This window comes from Malania oleifera, chromosome 9 (genome assembly GCF_029873635.1).
Source record: "Malania oleifera isolate guangnan ecotype guangnan chromosome 9, ASM2987363v1, whole genome shotgun sequence".
NCBI lineage: Eukaryota > Viridiplantae > Streptophyta > Magnoliopsida > Santalales > Ximeniaceae > Malania > Malania oleifera.
In genome coordinates, this window is record NC_080425.1 from 1,971,312 (window position 1) to 1,990,113 (window position 18,802).

General features: G+C 38.9%; 1 protein-coding gene across 1 annotated transcript; it reads left to right on the plus strand.

Moving 5' to 3' along the window:
- Positions 1-252: 252 nt before the first annotated feature.
- On the plus strand, positions 253-3,331 carry LOC131164605 (G-type lectin S-receptor-like serine/threonine-protein kinase LECRK3). Its single transcript, XM_058121910.1, has one exon. The coding sequence runs from the start codon at positions 765-767 to the stop codon at positions 3,177-3,179; it is 2,415 nt and encodes an 804-aa protein (XP_057977893.1). The 5' UTR covers positions 253-764; the 3' UTR covers positions 3,180-3,331.
- The last annotated feature ends 15,471 nt before the right edge of the window (positions 3,332-18,802 follow it).

Below are 18,802 nucleotides of genomic sequence, written 5' to 3' on the forward strand. Positions count from 1 at the left end.
ATTTTTCATTTTTTGTAAAAATTCACATGTAAAATGAGGCATCCCATATCCTTTCATTGAGAAGCATCTATTGAGAAAATTCATAACTTTTGATTGTTCAATATATTTTAATACAAAAATGAAAATTCAAAAAGACGCGTGAAAGTACACACGTATTTTACTTTGTCAAATTCAAAAAGACGCGTGAAAGTACACACGTATTTTACTTTGTCAACCAAAGTTAGCACATGATTGTCACATCCATTATGAGTAATCCGAATCCAACTTTTACTAAATGCAGAAGGAAATATTTTCTACGCAGGATCCACTAAATAATGCATGTGGGTCGTAGAAAAAAAAGTGTTCTATTGTAGGGTTCACACTTGGAAGCCTGATGAGCTGTCCAAGGATTTCAACCACCCTGTTTATTAATTGGTAGGTTTCTCTGCTCAAAACACAGAATGCAAATTAAACCAGTCAAGTCTTTCCTTTTGAATATTTTTTGAGCCCATCCCCGAGTGATTCACTGATTCCAACTATAACATAATATATATATCAACACTATCTGGTTTATTTTCCTTCACTACTGAGTCCTAAAATTGGAAATGGCAATCCTAGTCGTCATCTCTATATCTGGTTTACTTTTAAGTTTTGCTGGGAATGCCTTATAAACTGCTTTTGGGCAATCCTCTCAACAACTAAGAGATCTATTGTTGTCAATACTAATTACTCTGCTCCTGAGTGAGGCTTCTCTGTAGTCAGGGAACTCAGAGCAGCATCTGCCAATGGCTTCTTCTGCTTTCCTTAATCCTCTTTTCCTCTCCATCCTAATTCTTCTTCTGCCACCCAATTTGGCCATAGCCAACATAACCCTGAGCTCATCACTGACAGCAGCCTCCAATGACGACTCCTCATGGCTTTCACCTTCTGGCGACTTCGCTTTCGGATTCCACAACCTCAACAGCACAAACCTCTTCTTGCTCGCTGTCTGGTTCAACAAAATACCAGGAAAAACCATCGTCTGGCAGGCGAATGGAGATAATCCAGTGCAAAGTGGGTCGACGGTGAAACTCACGGCGACCAGCTTGGTGCTAAATGATCCTCAAGGTCAACTGATTTGGGACGCGAAACCCGGTAGAGAGGTAGCCTATGCAGCCATGCTTGACACGGGGAATTTTGTGCTTGCAGGCAACAACTCTGCTCATGTTTGGGAGACCTTCAAGAATCACACAGACACCATCTTGCCCACCCAGACAATGGATTTGGGCAGTATGTTGTTTTCCAGAATATCAGAAACCAACTATTCAAGGGGAAGATTCGAGCTCCTTTTCTCGGATGGTGGAGACCTCCAGCTGAATCCAATAGGTTGGCCTGGCAATTTTGGTTATGATTCTTACTATAGCAGTGGAACTTCTACTGCAAACTCTTCAGACTCTGGATATAGACTGGTTTTCAATGGATCAGCTGATATCTACATACTGAAAATGAATGGGGCAATTGTGCCACTTTCATGGGATGATATTAACCCGGATGAAAACAATTATTATCGCGCAACGTTGGATTTTAATGGCGTTTTCACACAGTATGCTCATCCGAGAAGTTCGACTAATGCTGATAAAACTGGCTGGTGGCCCGTGCGATTCATTCCCAAAGACATTTGTACTGCTATAACTAACCAAATAGGAAGTGGTGCCTGTGGGTTTAATAGCTACTGCACAAGCCTAAACGGCCAGCCCAGTTGTGAATGCCCACCTGGGTACTTGCTTATGGATCCAAACAACGAGTTTGGTGGCTGCAAACCAAGTTCTCCAGTGGGATGCGGAGCATATGATGGGTCGAAAGACCCAGAAGAGTTATTTGAATTCAAGGAAGCTCTGAACACGAATTGGCCGCTGGGAGATTATGAAAGACTGGAACCTTATAATCAAACGGAGTGCGAAAAGTCCTGCTTGCACGATTGTTTGTGCGCTGTTGCCATTTACGGTGGCACGATATGTTGGAAGAAGAAGCTACCACTTGCTAATGGGAGGTACACAAACACCGAGTCTGGAAAAGCTCTAATCAAAGTTACGAAAGGAGCTCCAACAGGTTTTCTTAGCAGTGGCTATGAGAAAAAGGGGAAACCAGATATCTTGGGATGGATTCTTTTGGGCTGCTCTGCATTCTTCAACATCATTTTACTAGTCCTGATTTCTAGAGCCCTTTGGTCAAGGCAAAATGGAAAGTCAAAAAAGTCTTTCCATGATTCTTCTGTTTTTGAAATGAACCTTCGTGTATTTACTTATAAAGAGCTTGAAGAATCAACAAATGGGTTTAAAGAAGAATTAGGAAGGGGTTCTTTTAGCACTGTCTATAAAGGTAGCCTAAATTTTGGATCAAAGAACCTTGTGGCTGTCAAAAAGTTGGACAAATTAGTGGGTGATCAAGGAGGGGAAAAGGAATTCAAAGCTGAAGTGAGTGCCATTGGGAAAACTCACCACAGAAATCTAGTGCAATTGATAGGATTCTGCAATGAGGGGCCTCATCGCATTCTAGTGTATGAGTTCATAGAAAATGGCACTCTAGCAAATTTGATCTTTGGACTCCCGAGACCCAATTGGCATCGGAGAACGCAGATTGCGATGGAAATTGCAAGAGGGCTAATCTACTTACATGAAGAGTGCAATGCTCAGATCATCCACTGCGACATAAAGCCTCAAAACATACTTATGGATGCTTGTTTCACAGCAAGGATTTCAGACTTTGGATTGGCAAAATTGTTAATGTCTGATCAAACGCAAACTCACACTGGGATCCGAGGGACACGAGGGTATGTCGCTCCCGAATGGTTTAAGAGTAAACCTGGGGTGACAATTAAGGTGGACGTTTACAGTTATGGAATTATGTTGTTGGAGATCATTTGCTGCAGAAAGAGTTTTTCATTGGAATTTGGGGAAGAAGCAGCCGTACTCACAGACTGGGCTTACGATTGCTACATAGAAGGAAGACTAGACATGCTGGTGGAGAATGAGGAGGAGGCAGTGGATGACATTGCCAAGCTACAGAGGTGGGTGATGGTAGCAATCTGGTGCATTCAAGAGGATCCTTTTAAAAGGCCAACAATGAAGACGGTTATGCAAATGCTGGAAGGGCTTGTTGAGGCGCCTGTGCCCCCCTGCCCTTCTTCCTACAGCAAAGCTTACATTAATGAGTATCGATGAGATATATAAAATTTTATATATAGAAATGCACATATAAATGTATACTTAATTTCATTTCTGTACTAGCATGCATATAGAGGTTTTCTAAAAATTGTGTCTTTGGCCTTTGGGGAAGAGGTATATTATATTATTATTAATCTGATCTTGGGCAACTTTGTACTTGATTTGAGAAGTTTGACTTGATCTATTCATTTTTGAACATTCATCAGATATTTTTACTGATCAAAACCCTAAAAAATTAAATTGCTGATGCTATCAGATATATATAGAGCTGATGTTTGAGGGTGCTTGTGATATACAAAATGGATTCTGTTGGCAGTGGACTTCCAATCCTATTTTCCAGTTATTGCATTGTGGTTGTGGCTGTATGCAAGATATCCAAGGAATTTCAAGCGATGCAAACAATGCTTTATACACAATAAAATGTTACAAAGCTTTTCTATAAAGTAATTAAAGCAAATTTAGCTTAAAAAGTAGTTAATGGGGCAAAGGACCATCTTCTTCTGCACCTGCAGCAGACTGTCGTCTGGAAATTCTAATAATTGATGGTTCAGAATTAACCAAATCTACAGCATGCAAAACTTAACCAAAAGACCGAGTTTTACAGCAGCAAATTTTTTACAACGAAAACTGCAAACGGCTCAGATTGCACACCTACAGTCATCTGCCCTGCTCTAAGGAGCCACTCGACATGATTTCGTGAATGCTATTTTATCCGGTTAATAATGACAACTCTGTAAAAATCAGACCTTAAATGCTCAAGAAGTGAGAATTATGTGGTTGATGACAAGTTGCTTTCTTGGCAGCATTACATTGTTGATGTTGGTCCGGGTAAACTTCAAGTTGAAGGCCTTGAACTTACTAGCATTCCAGAAGGGATTCCTTCACAAATAGAATATTTGGCAGAATACTGCTCTGCAGCAATAAGATCCACATCCTTGGTTAACGGTTATTATTAGATGGAGTTTTTGCAAGCCTTTGAACTTACCTTTTCTTATGGGGTAATTAGGATTCTCACTGGTACAAAACTACTTGGTCTTTCAAGGCAAAGAAAGGGAAGAAAGATCCAGGCCGATGTCTGAGAAAGAGTCTGTTGGCAAGTTTTAATTTATAGAATGTGGATCCATCATTTCTAACTTTTTTTTGTAAGAAATTTTAATGACAAACATTGAAACAATTGAGTTCTGACTAACATGGTGGGTAAGTCCTGGGGAAAGGGACCAGAAGGATTCTAACTATGAATTCCAACTATGAATCAACGGATACCATTGGAAGGACATTCATATGCATTAATGAGGAACTTGGTCTTATTGTCTCCTTGGTAGGCAACTGATGCGCTTCACTGGTAAGCCATCCTTCAGCATGGGACGACCCAGCAAATGGCTTCTTCTATTCTATGCCAATATGTGACTTGAAGGCATATGGGTCATTGATTTCTTAAACACCTTTTCCACCTCTGCCTCCTATGGTGTGACTTCAGCTTGCAACCAGCTCATTCAACAACCTTCCCCACCCCCCTCCCCCCAGTCTCACCCAATGCATTATGGATGGCAGATTGATGATTGGTGATATAATTATAGTTTTGTAACTTTTGTTTTTGAAGCTTGCCGAGAAAAGGGATTAGGTGATATGGGTTTGGGTGATACCAGTGGTGGTGATGAAGGTGTTTTCTCTCTCTTCTTCTTCTTCTCTTTTTTACTTCTTCTTCTTCGATAAGAGGCACATTGGTTGTCCATCCCACATCTCATAACAGATAGTCCATCTCAGATTTCATAATTTTATTCACCCTCTCTGCCTCTCCCAAGATTAGAGTTGGAGATTTGTAATATACAAGTACTAAAATCAAATTGTCGGAATCTCGTCCAAGGGATGGGATTTAGTTTCTGTTGTATAGATTGAATTTGCATAGCGAAATATTGAATCAATAAAATGCAGCAATCAATGATAAAGTTACAGAACAACACAACCATGCAGTAAATATGAAAGCAATAGAAACAACACAAGGAATTACGTGGTTCGGCAATGCCTACATCCACGGGAGCAATCAACGAATATTTCTTACTATATTTCTCCCTCATGCGTAATCGTGTTCACCGCCCCACCGCACTCCTGTGCGAGACGCTGTGCGCACGACCACCACTGGCCACGCTGCTGCCGCTCGACACCACACAAGTCGCGCCGCTACCCTCACCTGTGCTAGCTATGGTTGCCGATCTTCGGATCTTGCTCTCCGCGACCTTGCACATACAGAGATACACTGAAGGCCGTGACGATGGCGACTAGGTGCTCTTCGGGGTTTCGTAAAAGAGAGTCAGACGGTGCCGTTTTCGGGATCTATAGAGGAGAAATCCCCAGCCTCCTCCTGCTGTGAGAGTTTCGCCAGAGAGAAGAGTCATTAGCTGCAACTACGCCCACTTCGCCACCTGTTGGTTTTCCAGGACTTTCAATTTCGGCAAGCTTTCTCTTGCGGTAGTCTGAATCATTCTAACTCAGGTATGTCTCTCCTCAATTCTCATTGAAGTAAGACGCTTATTATGTAGGAGTCGATGGCGGCGCCTACTGGTCCTTTGGGGGATCCTCCACTAGTGGGGCCTCTTTCGAAAGGTGGTTCAAGACCTTTGTTGTATGCCCATGTAGTATCATGTTCTAATGCTAATGCTGTTAACTCGTCGTCTTCCTCTTTCAAACTAGCCATGAGATATCCAGTTGATGGAGATATTGGTTTTATATTCTTGGAGGCTGAGATGAACAAAGTGGCAGAAGATTTTTGGTTTGCGTTGGTTTTGAAATTTTTGCGATCTAGACCATCCATTGACGTTATTCGTTTGAATATCATAAAGTAGTGGGGCCTTTTAGAAATCCCCTCTGTTAGTTTCATGGATGATTTTCACATACTGGTTTAGATGAAGAATGAACGAGATTTTCTTCATGGATGGTCTTGTGAAGGAAGGATTTTGGCTGGATTTCCGTTTCGTCTTTTTCGATGGACAAAGGATTTCAACCTGAAGCAGGAACCATCCTTGGCCCCTCAATGGTTATTTCTCCCTGGTCTTTTGATGCACATGTACAAGCCTGATTGCTTTTAAATTCTAGCCACAAGGTTTGGTCGATACCTGGGAACTGACAATGCTACACCTAATCGAACTAGGGCTACGAGTGCGAGAATGTGCGTGGAGGTGGATTTATTGCAAAATCAGGTGGATGCTTTCCCGATTGTTGTTTCTGCAAATAAAAAAATATGGTAGAAAGTGAGGTATGAAAGGCAAGGATTTTATTGTGAGAAATGTCATAAACAGGGGCATTCAAAGGTGGTATGCCGACGGGGTGAAAGGAAACAGAAAATTGGGGATAGAAGTAAGGATACGGAATATGGTAGACTAGAAAATCGACAAGAAGTTTGGCATATGAAGAAATTGGATAAAGGGAAGGAAGTTCAGAGAGAATTGATAGACCCATGCATTGTTGAAGAACCTATAGAGGGGGCTCAGGCTTAAGAGGGCGCAACGACATCACAAATTTTTCCAGTGGTTGAGACAGTTCTGCAACGTGAGATGGAAGAGGGGGAGTTTGTTCCTAAAGATCCGAGGCCTGAAGTGGAGACTTTGCAGCGAAATACAAATCAGTATGAGATTGTGCAGAGGGAGGAGAGTGTTGAACCAGTCTTGGGTGCTCCTGACGCTGATATTCTGATAGTGGAAGATGGCATAGTAGTGCGTGATCAGTTGATGACGTCTAGTAATATGGTTACATAAATTTTGGAACAAGAGTGTACCTTCATGGCCAAGTGTGTCCCACATAATTGTGAATTAGATAGGGAGGTGGAGACAAATACTTTAGAGAAACTCCCATTGGAAAAAGGCTTTTGTTCGGATGATGATTTACATGTTCCGATTGTTAAGTTGAAGGATATTAATGGGCAAAGTGAGAAAAAGTCTCAACGGGTTATTACCCGTCCAAAGAAACTTGATTTATGATTAATACAATTCTAGTGTGGAACGTGCGGGGTTTAGGCACGTCGAAAAATTGTTTACATAAGTTAATGAGGAATTTTTCACTTTCTATTTTAGTTCTTTTAGAACCTTTTTCTGATGAAAATTTGATGTCGCAATGGGCTGACTTTCTAAATTTTCCGAATTTTTGTGTATTTGGATGTTTTGGGAAGAGGAAGTGCACTTTGAGTTACAACATATGTCCGATCAAGTTATTTCGGGTATTTTTAGTACTATGGACCAGATTTTCTTGGCTTCATTTGTTTATGTTAAATATCGTCAAATAGATCGCTGGGAACTTTGGAATGATTTGGAGTTTGTAAAGAGGGATGATTTCCCTTGGTTAGTGGTGGGAGATTTTAATATCATCCGTTCAGATTTAGAACGTATTGGTGGTTATATGAGGCCGTTATCGGTTATGGAGGAATTTAATACTTGCTTGGACAACTGTGGTCTTATGGATTTGGTTGGTACTAGCAATATTTGGTGTAATAGTCACAGTGGTAATTCTCGGAGTTGGGCAAAACTGGATAGGGTGCTCTATAATTCGAATCTTCTCCAAATTTTTCCAAATATTTATTTTGTGTATGGAAAGAGGAGGACTTTAGATCATAACTCATTGATTATTCGATTTCATAGAAATCAGCATCGATATGGTCATTCTCCCTTCAGGTATTAGAATATGTGGAGCACGCACCAGTCTTTTAAGTCTTGCGTGGAGGAAGCCTGGAGGGAGGAGTCTCATGTTTCGGGTTTAGTTAGACTTGCTGGTAAATTGAAACATACGAAAGTTGCAATTCGAAACTGGAACAAACAGGTTTTTGGACATGTACAATAGAACATTAAAAAATTGGAGGAAAGTATGGAGGCTCTAGAGGCTCAGCTTCATGAAGGGTATTCACCAGAAATGGAGGAAGATTTTTTCCTTACTAAACTCGAATTGGAAGCATAGGAAAAGAGGGAGGAGATTCGTATTTCTCAACTAGCCAAAAAGAAATGGTTGGAGGCGGGGGATGACAATGCAAAGTTCTTTCATGCATTTGTGAACCAAAGGAGGAAGAAGACTATGATTCATTCATTGAAACTTCCAAATGGAGAAGTGTTTGATTCTATGGAGGCTGTTCATGAGGGTGCAGTAAGGTATTTTCGAACTTTCTTAATAGGTGTTGGCCCCAGTCGAACAGTTAACCTTGTTGATATAATATCTCATATGGTTTCTGAAGAGGAGAATATTGATCTTTTTCGTGAACTGTCTGAGGTGGAGGTAAGAGATGCTATCATTTCTATCCCGAGAAATAGTAGCCCAGGTCCGGATGGTTTTGGTTCAACATTTTTCTAGGATTGTTGGGAGATTGTAAAAGAAAACGTGATCGATGCAGCTAGAGATTTTTTTGCTGGTTCTCCTCTTCCTAGATTTTATTTTGCATCTTACATTGTTCTAATCCCAAAAGTTCAGAATCCTCAAAGTTTTGACAAGTTTAGGCCTATTAGTCTTTGTAGTGTTATCTACAAAAATTTTTGAAAAATTATTGTTGCAAGGATGACAAGTTTATTGTCTGCATTGATTTCTCCAGAACAGGGAGCTTTCATTCTTGGTAGAAGTATATTTGAAAATATTTCTTTGGCACAAGAAATGGTTCATTCTCTGCATAAGAAGTCTAATGGTGGAAATGTAATGATCAAAGTGGACATGGCTAAGGCATATGATAGGGTCGATTGAGACTTTTTAAACTTGGTTTTGAAAAGCTTTGGTTTCTCACAAAGATTCTGTGGTTTAGTGGCAGAATGTGTTTCCTCTCCTTGGTTCTCCATTATGATGAATGACACTTATAAAGGTTTCTTTAAACCTTCTCGAGGGCTTTGCCAAGGAGATCCTCTATCTCCTTATCTATTTATTATTTTACAGGAAGTTCTCTCTCGGCTTCTAAAGAAAAATTTTATGGAGAATAAGATAGGGGCTTACTATCATCCTCGTGGGGCGCCTTTGGTATCTCACCTTCTCTATGCGGATGACATTCTTATTTTTGCCAATGGTAAGAGAAGTTCCATTCAAATGCTTATTAAGACTCTGAAGAAGTATGAGGATTGGCCTGGTCAATTGATAAATAAAGAAAAATCAAGTATTTTTTGTCAAAGAGAATTGCTTTTGCTCGGAAGAGATCTCTGTTAAGGACGACTGGTTTTGTCGAAGGAGGTTTCCCTGCTACATACTTGGGTGTTCCTTTGGTGTTGGGACATCATACGACCCATATTTTAGAGCCCCTAGTTGATAAATTGAGGAAAAAGATAGCGGATTGGAAATTTAAGCTTTTATCTCAAGGGGGCCGCCTAATTTTAATTAAGCATGTATTATCATCAATGGCGGTTCATCAATTGGCGGTATTGGACATTCCTAATATTGTCTTCACAAAGATAATTTCTATGTTATCAAATTTTTTTTGGAGTGGAGTAAATGACAAAAGGAAAAGGAATTGGTGTTCCTAGTCTAATATATGTAAGCTTGTTTGTGAGGGTGGTTTGGGTGTTAGGGATTTGGAGGAGGTAAAAAAATCATTGCATATGAAGTTTGTGTGGATATTGTTAACTATGGATAATCTGTGGACTCAATTCTTTAAAGCAAAGTATTTGTATAAGAAACACCACTTGAGAGAAATGAAACTAGACAAAGGAACCAAATTTTGGAGATCGATTGTTCGTGTGATTCCTGAAGTTTAGAGCATGTCTGTGTTCGAATTAAAGAAGGGTCGACTTCTTTCTGCTTTGATCGTTGGTTAGCCTCCGGTCCCCTTTGTGCTAAGGTTTAGGAAATCAGTAACCATAAGCTACGAACTCGAGATTGTTGGGATAGAGATGGGTGGAATGTTGATTTATTAGTGGATTTGTTGGGTAAAGATTAGGCTAAGGAAGTAATGAACTTTGCTATTTCTTGCAAGGAGGGTCCAGATACAGTAATTTGGGAACCTTCAACAGATGGGAAATTCACCACGGCGAGTGCTTGAGAAATTATAAGGGAGCATAAAGAGGAATTCTCAATTGCAAAATGGATCTGGAATCCAATGTTGCCAAAAAGGGTGTCAATTTGTATGTGGAAGTCTTGGTTCGCTTGTCTTCCAGTTGATACTTGTACTAAAGAAGTAGGTGTTTAGATGGCCTCTCAATGTGATTATTGTTCAAATGCCAAGATTGAATCTCTAGACCATGTGTGTTGCACCGGATCTTTTGCTCAGGAGGTATAGAAAAAAGCAGTAGTGGCGTTGGGTATTAGTTTTATGGCAATGAGTACTTGGAAAGGTAAAGTTAATGTCTGATTTAGTTATGCAAGATGGGCCTCATAGTTAGGCATTTTGGTAGGTCTTATACATAGTCTCATCATTTGGAAACTCTGGACTCGTCGATGTAGAGCCAGGATAGAATCAATTCATGATTCGATGAGAAATGTGTGGCTTGATATTAAATATTGGTTGAGATCCATTTCAGACAAGTTAAATAAATGTGCACCTGCTTCTTGCACAGATATTGTAGTCCTTCATGTTTTGGATATTCAAGTAAAAAATGTGGGGGTTCATCTTCCTCGTGTAGTCAGATGGTGTAAACCTGGGATAGGTTGGGTTAAGTTCAATGTGGATGGGAGCTGTAGAGGTAATCCAGGTAATTGTGGTGGTGAAGGCGTGAAAAGAGATGAAAAAGGTTTATTTAAAGCAGCTTTTTCCTCATTATTGGGTTATGGAACAAATAACATGGATGAATTGAAGGCGATTATTTTAGGGATTAATCTGTGCAAAGATCTTGGATTTGATCAAGTGGAGATTGCATGTGACTTTGCTTTGTTGGTTCAGTGGATAAATTCTGGGAAGTGTTCGGTTTGGAACTTATGGGAATTGTTGGAAGAGCTTATGCTAGCATTGAGAGGCATACAATTCAAAGTGGAACATGTTTACAAGGAGGCGAATAAAAATGCAGATTTCTTTGTCAAACAGGGTGAATCTGGTATTTCTCGATCATATAGTTGTCAAGATGATATTCCTCAGCAAGTCAGGGAAATGATTCGATTGGATTTGTTGAGTTTTCCTTCTTTGCGCTCATGATGTTTTGTGTTATCTTTTGGAGTTTTGTATGTTTTCCACAAAAAAAAAGACACTTACAACATTGTTACAAATACATCAATAATGACATATTAATAAAGTTCCTAGAGGCTTTCCCTCCAAACCCCAACCAACTTAGCGTCCCTTTTCAAAATTTAAAAAAACTGTGCTGGATTCCCAAGCCAAACAATCGACAGTTTCAGACAGAATGGAAATTTTCTACAATCGGGAGCTAAACCGTCGACGATCATAGTGAATTCGTCGACATTTTCCCTGCTGCTCCACCAACACTTTGATTTTGTACTATGTTCTCTCTTTGTACATGTATCTCATTCAGTATATGAGCTACATATCACAACAGTTTCTTAATAGTTTTGGGGTACAAGTGTATTTTTCTAATAAAATGATAATAATTTTACATTTTCAAATGAAAAATAGTGAATTTAAGAGTTGTGGAGCACAATTTGTGCATGTCCATGGTTGCCCACAGTTTGTACTTTGTACTACTTTCTAGGATTCCCATTGAAGGTCTCCGAGAGTTTGATAATTATAAGAAATTTGATTTAGGTGTTGGGAAGTGATCTACAAGCAACAATCGCACAAGAAAAATTATGCAAACACAATACAAGACAAGATGTACGTGGTTCGGTCCACTGTGACCTACGTCCACGGAAGCACTCATAATCTACTATAACTGAGAGAATTACAAGGAGGAGGAGGAGGCTACTGCCCTCAACTCCACTCTCTCTCTCTCTCAACAAAGATTCACTCTACCTCACACAGCACACCACACCTCTTACAACGCACACAACTCTCAGCCCACACGCACACAGCTCTTTGCTGCGCACACACACAGCCACGCAACTCTCAATCTTGCCACACATAATTACACACACACACACATATATATATATATATATATATATATATATATATATACACACACATATGGGAGGGGGGAAAGTCATACAAGGTGGATACAAATTCAACATGGTAAGCAGCTATTTGGTGGCCACCGGTTTCCAGTGTCAACTATTGACGTTGGGTGGTGTCGCTGTCGACTCCAATACGAGTCACACCCTAACAATCTCCACCTTGGCGAGTATCAACTCCCAAGTCCACAGCTCCACCTTGATGCAAACTCAATCAAGGCTATCGCGATGTCCCGGAGTGCGAGTGCCCCGGGGTGGCGAAATAGAAGTCATGTTTTAATTTTTCGGGGAAAACAGGAATGGAGTCGCCACTAACCTTTTAGTGTGATTAGAACACTTAATTGCTACTCGGTTAAGGGTAGAATGGATCTGCGTTACCAAAGTTGGGATTGGGAACTCGGTTACATAAGGGGAAGGTACGAGCGCCCCCTACGTGCCCGTTCTTACGAACGATACCTAATTATGAAATTATCCTTAAGTAAATTTTAAAAAGTCTTTTAGGTTACTCCTTTCGTGAATTTACAAATACACATGCAAAAATAAATAAATAAATAAATTGTACAGAAATATGCGTAATATATATATATTCCCTCATAACTGAGGTACGTGAAGCCTAAAAAGCTTGTACCCTTTTTAATTGCAATCATAGGGATAGAAAATCAAATGAAAATATTTTATAAAAATAAATAGCATAGTACATGTAAGGCCAAATAACAAAAATACTAAATATAGTGATAATAACATTAATAATGATAAGAATAATAATAATAATAATAATACTATAATAATGCTTCATGCGGTAATGATAATAATACTAATAATAACAATAACACCTAACACACAGTATAATAAAAATTACTAATAATAGTCCTTATAATGATACACACATCTAGTATCCTATAAGTACAATCATACTAATATGGAAATAATTAACCCCCACATAAATAATATGCACACATTGGAAAGAAAAAGAATAAAGTTATGGAAGCCTTTCCAATAATAAGTCTACTATGGAATATACACATTAAAAATAAATAGATATGGCATAGGATGGAAACCCTAAAAAACAAATATGGAAATAATATGGACTTCCTAAAATTAGAAAGAAGGAAAATCTTGCAATAAAAACAAATTGATGTCAAATATATATATATATATATATATATATATATATATATATGTATAAAACTTGAATAAATATTATTACAAAAAGAAGAAAGATCCTATAAAAAAAATAAATTGATGTCAAATATAGATATATAAAAAAGAACAATATACAATGAAAATTTAAACTTTACAAAAAAAAAATAATAACTGTTAGATATGCAGATAATAATAATAATAATAATAATAATAATAATAATAATGAGAATGAGAATAATAATCGTAATAATGATAATAAATAATAGTAATAATAATAATGATTAACAATACCAATAACAATAACAATAATAATAATAATAATAATAATAATAACGTAATCAAAATATATATATAAATATTGTGTGTGTGTGTGTGTGTGTAAACGGCATGCAGAGAGGAGCTCACCGGAGAAGACCACAGCAGGGAATTGCCGAAGTTATGGCCGAAGTTGCAGAGGAGTGGCGGATGGTGTCTCGATTACATCTATGGAGTGGCTCGGCTGGTGTCTGCTCGGGTTAGTGATTCTGTGGTGGCTGCAGACGGTGGAGGACTTCGAGTGGAGCTATAATAGGAGGGGTGGCTGGAACAGACGGAGAGTTGCTGAGGAAGTTGGGACTGCTGGTGCACGGCTGCTGCTGTGGTGATGCTCTTGGATGGTCTGCTGTCAGGAGTGGGGCTCGGCTGGGGCTGTGTTGCAGGGTGGTTGTTCTGGTGTTGAAGGTCTGCTCACGACGGCCAGGTGGCTGGGGACGGTGAAGAAGCTGAGGGAGAGTTTGAGAGAAGGAAGGTGGCTGGTGTGATGGCCGTGGCTGGAACAGGGGGGGTGGTGTGGTCGTGGAATTCTTGCTGGTGCTGGGGAACGGGACTGGTGCAGTGGAGTCTTCGGCTGGCAAGAGTGGGGCTCGGCTGCAGAAGCTGTTCATCTCCTCGGCTGGCAGCAGATGGAGGGTGAGTTGCAGGAAGGTGCGGCTGTCAGCAGAGTAGAGAGAGGCTGAGGGAGAGACAGAGGTTCATGCATAGCTGAAAGAGAGAGAATCGAGAGAGGGAAGGAGGGAGAGGGTAGGGGAGTCGAGAGAGAAAATGAGTGAGAGAGAAAGAGAGGATCTGAGGACCAAGAGAAGGAGACGGGGAAGAGGGGTGCGCTGAGGGAGTAGGGGAGAATAAGGTAGGGTTTTTTTTTGTGTTTTTCTTTTTGTTTTCCGCCCCTCCCCCCTCTGGTTGTGTCCTTTGGTGTGTGGTTTAGCAAGCCTTTTATAGGCTTGCAACACTAAATAATAATAATATTAATAATAATATTTAAAAATAATGATAATAATAATAATAATAATGGTAACGGTAATAAAAATAATACTAAAATAATAATAATAATATTTAAAAATAATAATAATAATAATAATAATAATAATAATAATAATGAAAATAGAAATAATAAAAATAATAATACTAATAATAATAATAATAATAATAATAGTAATTAATATTGATAAAACTTTCATTATATTAGGCCCGGGTAAAAATGGGGTGTCTACAGTTGCCCCTCTTTGCCCAAGTGTAGGAACCCGAGCGTTCACAAGGGGTGATTTGCATTAAGTGTAGGAACTTGAGCGTCAAAGCACACAATGATGACTCAAACATTAGTGAGATAAAGGTTGCTTTGAAAATGATGAAAAGAGATGTATTACAAGATTAGTATAACCGAATGATGTTATATGATGCATGAATGTTGTTAGTGGTGACGCTAGAATGCAAGGGTGCATGCATGTTGTTCGATGTGATGCCCGAACATAGGGATATGTAAGCATATTGCATGATATGACAAGTATGCACTTTTCTTTTCTTTTTTTTGCAACGCATGAAATGTATGATGATGCGTGAACTTTCTTTATCCAATGTGCCTGTAATCAACAACCCAATCTCTGACCCTGACTAGATTTTTGAATTCCAAATCCAATATTAATGCCCCTAAATTGGTTCTCTTAAAACTCAATCACTTTTATCTATCATGTTTTCGATTTTTACTTCTAATAGGAAAGCCCCTAAATTGGCCCCATTGAAACTTGATATGGGATCTGCCCCTATTGCATTTATTTAACACTGATCTTGGGCATGTTTTCAATCTACACTTTGATGTGAGGGTACTGGACATGGAATTGGCCCTAATTAAATGCATCTGTAACTGCCATGTCGTTAAGTTCCTCTTGAATAAGCAAATCTCTGAATTAGCTTGGGTGAAATTTATCATGACATTTGCCCTAGTTAGATTGCCTAATTCTCCCCGCATCACATATTCCCAACGGGGACCTTCTTTACAAGAAGCATACTGGTGTTTCCGAAACTCTTTGACTCATTCGTCCTCTTTTCAAGCTTGGAAGAGTAAGAAGGTTTCCTTCTTCTTCTTCTTCTTCTTTTTTTAAACGAGGAACGATTATGCAATTATGACATCAACTTGTTAAATCAAAAGGTCACTTCCACAAAATAAATGTTTTACCATATTCCAATGCTATTATAAGGAAAATTCATACCAATATTCAAAAGTCATATGATATTAATGTAACGACCCGAATTTAGAATGGTATTTAAATAATAAAGAGAGGGAAATGGAGATCGAAAACAGAAGAAGGTCGTCGACTTCGTCGACGACATTGAACTTTGGGAGGAAAAACGCAAAAAGGGGATCAATAGGACTTCATCGACGAATACAGGGGATTCGTCGACGAAGGCTTTAGAGATATCGTCGATGAACACAGGGGGCTCGTCGACGAGAAAATACCGAGGGGGGGTTTTGAGCCGACTGAATTTTGTCGATGATGAGTGGATTTCATCGACGAAATTCCCTGTTCTATAAATATAGGAAATCCGAATTTTAACTTCCTAATTAAGTTATCTTTATCCTCTCTCTCTCTCTCTCTCCCCTTCGGTTCTCCCTCTTTCTTTTGTCGATTTTGGGCCAGATCTTCGCCGAATCGACAATCCAAAGTCACCACAATGCTCCTGGGGAAGTTCTCTCCAAATCTGTCGGAGTGAATCATTGGTGAAAACTAGTTGGAAATTATCCCAAAGTTAAGGTAAGGCTTTTTAAGCCATATTTGGTCTTGCGCTAGTTATAAGAAATGTCGTGTGCATGAAAATACTTAAGTTTAATACTAGGGGTGTGACGCCCCGATTTTCGTACAATTTTTTTAATAAATAAATAATCACGTCATAAATTCGAAACATCCACAAATCGGCCACGTCAACAATCCTAGTACTATTCATACTACCCGACCCGCATTGGGTATCGGGTAAAAAGTATTTTATTATATTCAACCTAACAGCGGAAGACAATATATACATATCAGTCAGAATACAATACCCAGAGTATCAACATACATACAAATATTCACACTACCTTCCCAAACTAAAAATTACTATTCAACTCTAGGGGAATTACATCTCCCCTAGTCCAAAAACTCACCCTGTGTATCAGGGTCTCAGCTCCCTACTATCATGGAGCTCTATCACCCGGCCGGTCTCTGTTCCCTGAAAAATTTAGATAAATTGGGTGAGACACATCTCAGTAAGAAGGAATAAATTATTTACAGTATGTGGCCAAATGAGTACAATTATAATACACTTTACTTTTCAAATCACCATTTCATCTGAGAAAATACACTGATATTCACATACACATAATCATATAGATATACAACACAAGCTTTTATAAGCTTAAAAATCATTTATCAAATACAATGATTTCCAACACATATTTACACACGAAGTTCCTGAGAATAGGGAAGATTACCCGCCCATACAGGTAGCTTTCCTCTGCCCTAACACGTTATGCAGCCGGGTATAGCCACATCTGATACCCATCAGGGCACTCACCTTACTCAGTAAGCCCTCAGGCGGAGAGTTTCACTTTGCCTTAATTATTTATATTATTAACCCACACTGTTTCATTTCTTAATTTTATCATTCTTTATTTCTCAATTTCCATTCTTTCTTTCATTCCTCATTTTAGCCAATTTAATCATTCTTTCACTTTTCATTTCCACTTTACTTTCCAGCTCATGAGTATCCTCGGTATCAAATACCAACATCGCGTCTGTAACTCATGGCCACCCTAAGGATCTTTCTATACACGCCATGCTTCCCCCCATGGTCAAGGTTGTGCGGCTCGAAGGCTGGATTTAACCGCGGTTGGCCGACCCAGTTAGATCAAATATCATATCACATATCGCGTCTGTAATACAACTGGCCGGCCTAATACCCTGATCCAGACTCAGGGGGCCCAACAACCCTACACAATGGCACAATCGATTGTCACGCCACACGCTCCAAGAGTCCGTGTGGTTGCACTAACACCACTCGCAACGGTACCGTGCTGAATATCATAACCATCCAACAGGGTTTACCACCACATACCCGCAATCATTATGCGGTATTGGCATTTCATCAATTATATTCCAGTATATCACAATTCAGTTCAATATAAATATTCTCATCATTTTCTATGCACATTTCATCATCTCGTAATATCATATGTCATATTTCATGTATTTTCACATTTTCCCAAAATACTCATATCAACAATTTGTATAAACTCATTTCTCATGCAAATAATTTACACTTACAAATAAATACCACATTTCATTATTTTCCAATATCAATAATTCACAAAATCCCATTTTCCAGGCAAAACATTTCTACTCATATAATAATACCATATTACATTATTTTTCACTAATCAGATCAGTAATTCTCTTTTCAATATTTTCTTAGAATTTACACATTATTATAATTTACACTCTAAAATATCACAATTTACAATTACTCAAATGCCACATAATTTATCTGATATTTATATCATAATAATTTTCAGACAAAATATCATATGCTCAATTTCACATATTCATTCAAATAATAATTCTAAAAATACTGTTATAATTTATTCCCCTTACCTGACTTACTGAGAGTCTCGCTAGAATCCAAAATTTCACGCCTTTGGCACCCGATATTTAACTCCTGCAATTTACATTTTCCACATATTAATTAATCTATTTCTCCAAAATAATACCCATCTAGCCTTCCTTATACCCCATATACCTCAAATTAATATTCAAACTATTATTTAATATCCCCACTTAATTTTCTGAATTTTTCCTGCGAGTCCCAAAATTACACCCGCGGCGCTCATCCGGGCTCTAAATTTCAAAAATCCTACTTCAATTCCAAATGCTTAATATTTTAGTATTTCTAAATTAATGCTAACTAATTAAAAATAAGCCCCTTAATAATCGCCGCACCCCAAATTTGGGGTTTTGGCTTGACACCCCCACGAGAATTTCATCCCACTAGACTTGTAAAGAATCATCCCTAGATTCTCGTGGTGGTGTCCGTTCGTCAATTGGGCTTATATTTTGCGAGAAATTAAAGAAAAAGGAGAAAATGGCTTACCCCAGGGAATACGCTTACACCGCTCCTACCACTGATCCGCT

What these genes read in the sequence shown, in the direction of transcription:
- LOC131164605 (XM_058121910.1), top strand. Translation starts at nt 765, where the DNA reads ATGGCTTCTTCTGCTTTCCTTAATCCTCTTTTCCTCTCCATCCTAATT.